General features: G+C 43.8%; 1 protein-coding gene across 1 annotated transcript in view; it reads left to right on the top strand.

Annotated features, from left to right (window-relative positions):
- Positions 1 to 734: 734 nt before the first annotated feature.
- ANK2 (ankyrin 2, neuronal) overlaps positions 735 to 10,902 on the top strand; it is a 329,331-nt gene continuing 319,163 nt past the window's right edge. Inside the window, exon 1 of the mRNA XM_009320420.1 lies at positions 735 to 793. Coding sequence (XP_009318695.1) covers positions 773 to 793 — 21 coding nt within the window. The 5' untranslated portion in view covers positions 735 to 772. The remainder of the gene's footprint in view (positions 794 to 10,902) is intronic.

Raw genomic sequence — 10,902 nt, 5'->3', positions numbered from 1 at the left:
AAATTGAGTAGTGAATGAGCGAAGAGGCAAGTATTGGTGACAGCAAGCTTTTTTCTGCTTTCTCATTGGTAACTAGTAACTAGTTCCTCAGACAGGCAGTGGTACCTACTGTTATACGTCATCGTTTAATCTCCAAAGCCATGCGAGACTAATAACAGAACTGAGAAGAAACTCAGTGGTTAAAATACGGATCCTACGGAGATTGGTGGGAAAGCTCTACCTGAGTTCATAGAACTAGTCTGTCAACTCGAGTCTCGTGGTTTGCTGTCCTGTGCTCTGTCTGCTCAAAATGTGGGTTTTCTTTGCCAGTAGCTGTTAAGAAGTTGTGCAAATTTCTGTACTGAAGATCACGTTGGGGTACTCTTCTTGAATGTTTTATATTGTTATTACTGCGACTGCAATTATGGCTCTTTTCCCAGAGTAAATACACAGAATGTGGAAATCAAATTATTGATGGCATCAAGTAGCTTTTATTTAGAAATCATTTACTGGGGAGGAGAAAAGCAATAGTAAGAAAAAAAAAATCTTAAATTCAATTACTGAATGCTTAGCTGAAGCAGAAGTGGAAACGTGTCATCTAAACTAATAATATAACCAAAATGCATTACCCTAATAGTCTTACCTAATTTAAAACTACTGAGAACTTAGAGGGGAGCGGTGGAGAGTAAGGTATGTATTCATGATAGGCTCGAGACCATGGAAAACTAATGTATTTTTCCTTTTTTTTTTTTTAGGTAAGTAACTGAAGGGGACATGAAGAATTGACATTTAAATGGCCAGCATGTTGCAAAAGGTATTTCACTTTAGACGGAAGAGGAATGCACGAATAATTCATTTGAGTACATATTTAATGAATATTTGCCTTTTTTTTTAAAAAAAAAAAACAACAACAAACCAGTTGATTAAACTTTCTTTTGTTCACTGAATGATTGAAAGAAGTAAAAAATGAGCAAGCTCGTGTTTGATGTTCATGCTATACTTGAGTGGCATCAGCATCCAGTGAGAAACTGGACGCTATTCTCAACTTTTTAATGTACGTAACCCATGCCAAGCGACCAAATGCCAACCTGTGTTGGTCTTTCTACCTCCGTGGTTTGCGGTGATGCTATTGAGCACGCAGGTCAAGTGTTCGTGGTGCTTCGCTAGCAGGTCAAGGTAACGCACGCTGCACCATTCAGTACTGGGAAGTAGCTGTGGGCAGGGAGTTTTCTTGAACTCTGCTCACTGTTGAATCAAATGACACTATCTTCATGACAAAGATGAACTGGTTTATATATTTTTTTTAATACAAATCCGTTGAGGAGTGCCGCACTATAATTGTTTGCATTTGCAAATAATATTCATAGAGCTCAGCAGTGACTCTGGGGAGCAGGTGAATTACTGAACAGGATTTACCTTTATTGGTTTTAACTTCTTCCAGACCCACAGCTAGGCAGTAGGAGTTTCCTTGCTGAATGACTTACAAGACCAATATAAAACACATCATTTACTCTCTTTCCATTAAAATGCTCTCTATTGTCCCTGCCTTTTTTTTTTCTTGTTAGGCTTTTATGACCGTATGTATTCCTTCACGAACTAATGCACTCTACGTGAGTGTGCAATTTCTACATGCTAAGCTTATTCAGTCACTATGATTTCTATTCCACGCTAACGCTATAACCTCTTCATCCACTGGAAAAAAGGGTATTAAAATCCGAGCGGGACAAACCTAGCGGGGAAGGAAAACCCTCCGTGCAGTTTGCTGCAATATATGGATACAGATTTGATGGGTCAGCAGTAGTGCAAAGTTCCTGTCTGGAATTTATCTGCTGAAGGATCTGTCCTGGATTCCTGAAGACACAAGGTACAGCTGTGTTTGCTGTGTCGTCTTGTTTTTTGAAACATCTGGCAAATTCTGTAGCTTGACAGTATACTGGGCGTATTCACGCCAGTAAACTTTTAAAGAGCAATTTGGTGCTTGTAAGAATCACTGAAGTCTCGAGGTGCTTGGCAATTTACTTTTCTGTTTAATGCAAGGAGTACTAAAGAATATTAGGTTCATACAACGGTAGTCAGTATTGATAACTGTAGGCAACGTAGTGTCAGTTTTTGGGCCAAAACCCCATGCTTGTTGGATTTGGTCTTTGTAGAACTAAGAGGGTAATTCTGCATGCTAAATCCAACTAACGTCAATGGAGAAGAGTCAAGTTTTGGAACTGGAGCCAAGGGAGGATGTAATTTTGTTTTCCGATATATGTCTGCCTGACTCTAGAAGAGTTGGGAAGGAGCTGCATAACGCCCAATTAGTTCAAAACTGACTCGTCGGTTACTCCTGATAACTAGACTTATAAGCATTGGGAGAGATTTGGTTTACTGAAATGAATACCAAATTGGATCCTACACGTTGTTTTGGAAAGTTGAGAATTGGCTATGCTCTATAGCCTGGTTTCACCTGGAGAACTGTGTTGATGAATCTATAGTGGGACGCTTCCGTATTTTTATTTCTGTACGTTGGAAAGTTTGATTCATAGGTGCTCAGTAACAAATGCAACACTACTTTTCTTCTTTACTTCAACGAGTAGGGAAGGTCTTTGTTTTACACCACTCGGTTGCTTACCAGGACTGGTATTCTATCAAGTAATGGTGATACGTAGGTAAAGAAGTTGTCCGAGGAAAGGAAACTTGTTGTTTCCACAGTGTGAACAATTGATCCTCTTATCAAATATTTTGGAGCCTGGGATGACCTCTAATCCACGCTGATTCTGAGAACTCAGCTATTTGAGTGCGTCTCACGCTCTGTTGGTGGTATTTTCCTTTAGATAAATTCATTGTCATGTTAGTGAAAAAGGCTGGAAGCGGAGGACGTGTATGCTTGTATTAAGATTTTTACAGTGAGCAAGGGAATTTCTAGAAGTGACAGAAGGATCTTAGGTCTGCACCTTACCTTTTTTTTTTAAATTTTTCCTCCCTAAAAAGTGGATGCAGCGCTTCAGGATGTCCTCTTTGTTAGCGTACATTAAAAGTTAAAACTGCATCTTCTGAGGTCTGTGTCTGAAATGCTTGTATGTCACAAAACATGATGTCCCTGCCCATGATGGGGGGGTTGGACTAGGTGATCTTTGAATGTCCTTTCCAACCCAAACCATTCTGTGATTCTATGATTCTGTGAAAAGTCATAGTTCTAGCTGTACTCCTCCTTTCCTTCCAGTTGCATTGCTGTAGCTTAATATTTATTTTTGTGCTGTGTTTAAAAAGGGTACAAAATGCATGTCTTCAAATTCCGTCTAGATATACGGTGATTTTAAGTTGTGACTATTATCTGCCTGTTTGAATTTTCTAAGGAACAGATATCTACTTCTGAAAAAACCAGCATAGCATTTCACATTAAATGGCACTTTTGTTGGCAGCTTCAGGGGACGTGAAAGTTTGAATGGGCACAATGAATAAATTACCCTTTGACTTTAGACTGTTCCTTCAAAACGAGAATGAAACCGCGTATGGTGAGGTTGCACTGCTTTTTGCCTCCTTGTATTTCTTTGTAGGTATGCGAGAGGCTCATTTTCTTCATGATTAATTTAATCCATCATGATGTGGCCTGTGTTACAAAATGTAAGGAAAAGCATTTCTATAGTAACCAAAATGAGCACGAAGAAGTCACAGTTATTATCTTTTGGTCTCCTTGGGCTCTGTGACTACGAAATGGGAGAAATTCCAGGGTCTCTATGAAGACTTAAAAGTATTTCCCTCCCGCTATTGATTTTTACATGGAATGCTTTCAGATGCTGGGGCAATTACCAGCTAAGCTAAATAAAACTGAAGAGGGACTGCTCCGTCAGAAATGGAAGCTAATGGGCCGTAATGCACACAGGATAATTCAAGTGTCCAGCGCTAGTTTTGAACCTAGACTAGGGGAGGGAGGGAAAGGGCTGACACTTATTGCATATGTTTTGAAGTGACTGCGAACCTGCTCCGTAGTTCTTACCTGCGGCTCTAACGTCTGTGGCGCAGAGGCCTGCGTTGCTGCAGAGGCGGCAACGCCAAGGTAGAAGTGGTAATTTTTATTTCCTTTGTGTACGCAGAGCCTTTTAGCTGAAGAAGCTGATGCAAGCTGGGCTGCCTCCTTGTCTGCTCTTGTTTTGCTCAGACTGTAATGTCACAGCAGTTTGTCTCATTAATTTGTAGCCATGAGAACAAATTACGATCTGCTGTAACGATAATTATGGTAACTAAAAAGGTCATAAAACTGATAGGGAGGAAGTTGTTGTGTATTCTAAATATCAAAGCTGTGCAATTAGTATTTTTCCCCAAACATGTTTAATTAAAAAAAAATATGGAAGTGTGTGTGTCTCTAGATATGTATGTATATATATGCGCATGTGAATGGGTATAGGGTGTTCATATTCATGATTTGGTGTTAGCAAACGTTAATGAATCTCTCAATTCTCAGAGGGCAGCCAGCTGATGGAGCTGAGTTAAAAACCCAAAGCACTTGGATAAACTCCTGCACAGCAGTAAATGATAGACGCTTCCTGCTACGTTTTAGCTCTTTTCTTTAGCACTCAGACATAAACAGCCATTTTTTTAGATGGAAACTGGGTGCTGGCTAAGGACTCTGTTTACCGTTGGTTACAGAGGAGGTTTTTAAGTGAACGCGAACAGCGGAAACAAAAAAGAAACTGAGCAGTGCCTCTTGCGAGCGATGCGAAGCTTAGGTTGGTGGCTACGGAGTGGCTGAGAACCTGCAGCTGCGCCTTCTGACGGGAGGAATTGCTTGCGGGCGAGTGCGAGGTGACGTGCAGCGGAAGAAGTCGCTGGGGTCCCCGGTTAGTACCTCCCCGAGGAAAGCAATTAATGAGTTTCGGACTGAGCCCTTAGTCTTCCGAAACTTTAAAATGGAGTAGGAGGTGGAAAACCTGGGGTTTGCCTTGTGTAAAGAATTGGACAAATATGGAAACGGAAGCCTGATGTAGGATCCTCTAGAAATAATGTTTGACTTTGGACACCTGTCCCGGAAGGTATCGGAAACAGAACAGCAGAAAGCGTCCGAGGAAGGCCAGGACCGTCCATGAGATGCACGGATGGTGTTTTCAGAGGAGGAGGAGGAAGAAATGATCCTCCCGTTTAGGAAAAGGTTAACGTCGGAGTATGTGACAGCGCTATCTGTATCTCCCTGTTAGGAGGGTGAGCCGGGAGCTGCCGTTCGCTCCGTATCTTCTCCGAACTCGACAACAGGAGTTGGTCTGTCCAGAGATTACGACCTCTGACGTGGCCAAAAATTTACCAAACAAGCTACTTTGTTCTCATTCCTCTTTCTGTTTTGTCAACTGATGTTTTTTAAAATCACTTCAGTGGTAGTGATAGTCTTGGAGCTTTAAATACACCGTTACTCGATGAACTTGTTGCTTGCCTTATTCTTCAGACAGGCTGAAAGCACGCAATGAGAGAAACTCTGTCTGGGCGTTCAGATCCTAACCGTGTTTGCCGTCCGTAAAAGCTGCATTTCAAGATCAGGCCCGAGGGTCTGTGTTTTTCGGTGTTTTCTCCTCAACAATAGCCACAGCCTGGTGCGTGGGGAAGAGCAAGAACAGGGCAAGCATATCTGATGCTTCCCCCGCATAATCTCCCAGCCTCCAGCTGTTTTCGGCTCAGGGGGGGTTTCCTGAGCTGGAAACAACCCTCAGTGGTTTTCTTTTTCACCAACTTGTCCCTCCTTGAGCGGAGGTAAACCCCTTCTGTCTTGCTAAATGAAGGGCAACTCCTGCCACCGCCTCTGTTCCAGTCGCTGGGGTGGGAAATAGGAAGCCTGCTGCCCTCGAATATGGGATGTGTTCTTAGATTCAGGGAGGGGAAATACAAGGCTTACAAAGGAAAATAGTCACGTAGAAGAGTATGGGTAGTTATTGCTACGGCGGAAGCGTTGTCCTGAGTACGGGCATAAGATCAAGAATAAAACCAAAACGCTGGAAAAGAATACCACGTAGGGAAGACAGAAATCCTCATTCAAATGACTAGGCATTTGAGTCTCTGCAGGAGCTGGCTGTTTGTCTTGACAGTTCTCTTTCTCTCCTACGTACGGCTTGCTTTATAAAATATTAGCTTTCAAAAGGAAGCAATCAGGAAATGAGTAACTTTGTAGTCGCAGCTGGGTTGGAAAAGTGAAGATAAAATAGCAAGCTCTTGCCGAGGGAGCTCCATCCATTTTGTGTGCTGAATGATGCAGGAGTTTTCTGAAAAAGCGTCTATTGATTCTGTAGCACAAGCAAATAATGTACTTTATTTTCTTCTTTTTGGCACTACGTGTTGATCCTGTCTTTCATTTCAATCACTGAAAAGGATTTTTTCTTTCTTTTTGTTTTTTTGTAGCTTCCTGATACTATTTTAAAATAACTTTGTTAAAGTGTAGAAACTCAGAAAATGCATCAAAAGTGGGGGACAGAGCCTCGTCCCGTGGAGCCAAACCGATTCCCTTTGGGTAGGTCCCCGGCAAGGTAGGACTCCTCAGCAGTATAGCACAGCTTTCTTCCATCCGCGCTAACAGCACAGCCGGGAGCACCAGGACAATTCCCCCCGAGCCCGTGAGCCTGCGGCACTGGGGGGGATAGGGCAGGAACCGTACGCCAATTCGGGTTGTAGGGGAAGGTCTGGTAGCATCTGTAAGTGTGTAACTTGTTGCTTTCTGCCCTGTCCTGGTCCTCACACTTTCTCTGGGTGTTCTTCCCGTCCTTCCCTTCACCCCTTCATGTTGCGGGGTGGTCTGTCCTCGCCCTTGACGCGTAGCACGTGGCAGGAGTATTGGGAGAGAGCATCTTCCTTCTGCTCGCCTCCGCCGGAGCCCAGTGCCGTGAGAGGCGCTTGCCAGCTGTGTGCCCCGCTTGCGAGGGGCGAGACGGAGCGAATAGCGCAAGCACAGTTCAAAAGTCAGCAGGGACGGAAGGGGGCAGGTGATGCCCAATGCAAACCGAATCTTACAGAAAAGGGTTAGTCGCCTTGTAAAATTCTGTTTAAAGAAGTGGCAAAATGGTAGCCAAGTGCTCGTTTCAAAGCGTGTCGAGAACTCGTGATGAAAAGCCCTATACGCAGGAAAGACACGGTACCATTAAATGTAAGCTGCGTTTTTCGAGGCTTGTGACTTGTTCAGTTTTGGATGAATTTTCGTGGGGATGGCAGAAAGCTTATCCCTGACGTGGCAGCCAGATTTTTAAGTCTGTACTCCAAAGCATGAATATTCCAGAGGTTTTAAGCGAAATGGTGGTAAGAATTTTCTTAAAACAATCTGTTCTGCACACAGAGGTTTTTTTTATGTGGCTAGACTGTCAGCCTGAGGTAGACTGCAGGCACTGAAAGTGTTGAAGGGTGGTATAGTAACAAGCAACTTGCCCTTACGCTGCAAATTGTTAGACAATCCGCAAACGTTGCTCTCTGCAGCACAGCAGTAACATCGGTTAGCGTGAGAATTTAGTCTAGCCTGTCTAGTTCCTAGTCGGGAACTTTTAAGATGACGTTTTGCTCTTCTTTAAACGATTTCTGCTTTTAATTGCAAGCGGGCGAAACGATGAACGTGCTGAGAGCTGAAGCGATGCGCTGATGTGGTGGCGATTTTAGGAGGGAGCGAAGCACCGTCCCTCAAGCCTGCGTCTGGCCTTCTGGGCTGCAGCGTGTCCTCAACGATAACGGCGCGAGTGCGGTAATGCAGCTCTTCACCTGTGTATGACATCTGGTATTTTCTAGATCTCCTTGGCAGCGCTCTAGCAGCGCTAGGAGTTGCTCGAACGCCGCTGTTCATACACCCTGCGCAGTCGTAATCTCACCCGGCGAAACAACTGGATGCTAGTGCTGGTAGGAAAAAAGACCCTTGTTTAAATAGTTTGGCACGTCGAAGTGTTACCAATAAATTTTTGCTATTAAAATAAACGCTGCCAAAAGGCGTCTGTGTAATAACAGGAATTGAATTTGAGTCCTACGTGACGGTACCTTTCAAGGGCTGCAGACAGAGTAAAATACGAGTCCGTGCATCTACGTTAAGTGCCACGTCGATGGGGAAGTACGCGCTCCGCTAAAATGAAGCTTCGTTCACTTTCACGCGTGTATGGAGTATAAATGTTTTGACGGTTCTCCCATTACTGTTCCTTTAAAACTCGTGCTACCAATCTTGGGGATGTGCTCTCAAAGATGAGCTGCTCTCTCCTAACATATATGTCAGTTTATTCATTTATTTTTTTGGTTACATCGTTGGTATGAAATCAGCTTGAAAACGATGACTTTCCAAGGTTTTGGGGGTGGTGGTTGATGATTACAAAGTTTATTTTTGGGTGTGTGACAGTCTTTTCGTGGCATGTAAGTCAATTTTAACTTACTGAAGAGATATGGGCACAGAGAATTAAGAAAAATAACGTTTAGGAGTTACTAATTCTTTTCTTTTTAAAAGGAAGCGTCTTTCATACCTTTCCTACTCTCTTCCATTTTGTTTGAATTAGTTCGTGCTGTTTAATCTACTTTATAGCTCCCAACCACCAAAATGTGTCTTGCTCGTCACTTCCCTTAAACTGGACTCCCCGTTTTAAGGCAATTACAGCGCGTAGCAAATGCAGTTAATGACCCAACTGTGTCCAGGCCCATGTTTCAAGGGGAAGCCAAGTTATTTATATGGGACTGAAGTGCAACATTTCTCTGATAAAGGCCAGGCTTCTGGCACGAAGGCTAAACGGGAACGATGGTCCCCTGCCAGCCTGTCGGCGAGTTGGGGTCGTGTAATGTTGTCACGAAGCCAGACAACAAGCCAGGGCAAGAAATAGCTTCTGAATAACGTTCTTTATCTGTTAACCAGTCAGGAAGCTGTAGCTGTGAGAGCAGGGAAGCTGAGTTATTTAAAAACGCTGGTAATTAAGAGACTAGCAAGTGTTGGTTGCTATGCTGTGTGGCTTACCCTTTATTTTTTAAAGAATATCCAACAGTTCGTTAATCGTTTGTTTCCTGTTTTACGTTTTAGTTGCTTCATAGTAAGTTACTAATATTTAAGCAAACCGGACCATTCTGTTCAGACAGTGTCTACTGCTAATTTTATCATTCGCTGGTGAGGGGATCATTGTCCCATGATTATTTTTTTCCTTTTTAAAACTCCTTAATCTCAATGGAAGAAGCGTGCGCTGTTTGGAAGAGGTTTTCAGCTGTGTGACGAGAACATGGTCTTGGAATTGCCTATCTATTGATATGAATAATACCATGCGAATAACTTGTGACACCTTCCTGATGCATATTTATTTGATTATTTTTTTTAATGAGGATTGTAGCTCCTTATTCCATGAGAAGAGGAGGAAAAAAAAAGGAAAAGACTAAGGTATTTTATAGGTTGATTGGAAAACTGGAAAGCTAGGTTCATTCACAAAGAATGAATGTATAGAACGATTCTAGGATAAAAAGCAGAATATATGTGCTTTGGACCAAATTCATTGAGCTATATTGATTTACAGCAGCTGCCTCCAACCTCCCCCCCCTTATCAGAAAATTGGTGTGCTAATAAATTAAGCATAATCAGGCAGAAGACTGCAATGGGGTAACAGTGACTTAAGTGTTGAGGATAGTGCCATCGGGGAAAAACAGTCTCTGGGGATGCCTTAAAAATGTCCTTTTACATATTTGAGTGCTCAGCAGTAACAGCTTAACTGGAAATTGAGGGACCCCGCTGCCGGGGTCCCGGGGCGTCAGCGCGGGTGGCCGGGGTGGGCAGGAGGCCACTGTCCTCAGACTGCCTCCCTGGATGGACACCTGCGCCCGTCGGGATGGCTGTTCTTGGCTTAGTGTTCGAGCAAGCTGAAGTTAGAGCTGCCAAGAGATATTGGGTTGATTGGAAAATTGCTAAAATCGATATTTTAGCAGAACGTGTGCGCGTGTGGATGCCTAACGACGGCTTTTACGTTAATTTTCCTTCCCATGCTTGTTCTGCATGGCTTATCATGGCGTTTAAATGGTTAATTTATAAAATGTGCATCAATATTAAAATACTGTTTTAAAGATTGGTTCCAGGTGCATTAGGCAGCTAGACACCGATGCGCTTAGATATTTATTCATTTGAAATCTTAATTGAGGATCTTGTTCTCTTTGCCACTTCAATAACGCTTACTAACGCTGTCTTTAAGTCTGGGAGGCTTTCTAGGATGTTAGATACTTTGACTATTTCCCTTTGCTTGGTTTTGTTGTTTTCTTAAATCTCATCTTTTACAGTGACGTAGAGAAAATGACGTGTCTGGCAACGGACGTGCTCCTGGGATCCTTTTTGTGGTGGATGAGCAGCGACCAAAGTCTGCGCATGTATTTATAGTTGGGTATTCACACCGATCTCCACCTGGCAGCGCTGGGGTGCCGCTACACTCGCAGACCGTTAGAGCTGTTGCCCAAAATGTTTACTTAGCGCGTTATAATCACTGTACAGACACGAAGGAAGAGATTGTTGCTGCCCGCTGTGCATCAGTTTCCAGGCTCAGGTGACTGACCGCAAGGACCGGGACCTGCCAGTCCCCAACCGTGGTTGCCGGTAATTGAGCCGGGGAGAACTTCACTCGGGCTTTGCTTCTCGGTTCCCCTCTGTTTGCTGTTGAGGTGGGAAGTTCAGCCGCTGCCCCTTTTTTAACCGGGCTGCTTTCACGTGCCCTCCTCATCTTCAGTGACATTGGCTGGTTGGCACGTAGTAAGCGTGTAACTGAGGCACGCTGCTTGGCTTTCAGCAGTGCCTGTAAGGTTAGTGCTTAAACCTCATTAATTGCTAGTAAGCGTGGTTCTGTGGGGTTTAATTTTGCGTGGGTTATCAGGGAAGGCTTTGGGTCATTTAAAACCCTGAAGGGCTGGAGCTGCTCAGCTGCGGGCAGCGTGTTGGGCACGTGCTTTCCCCCGGGGCTCCGGCTGGGGAAAGCGGGGCACCGGCTCCGGGCC

The sequence above is a fragment of the Pygoscelis adeliae genome, unplaced genomic scaffold (genome assembly GCF_000699105.1).
Source record: "Pygoscelis adeliae isolate BGI_AS28 unplaced genomic scaffold, ASM69910v1 Scaffold143, whole genome shotgun sequence".
Lineage (NCBI taxonomy): Eukaryota > Metazoa > Chordata > Aves > Sphenisciformes > Spheniscidae > Pygoscelis > Pygoscelis adeliae.
The sequence above is the reverse complement of the archived record's forward strand: the minus strand, read 5'-3'. Positions and strand labels throughout refer to the sequence as shown.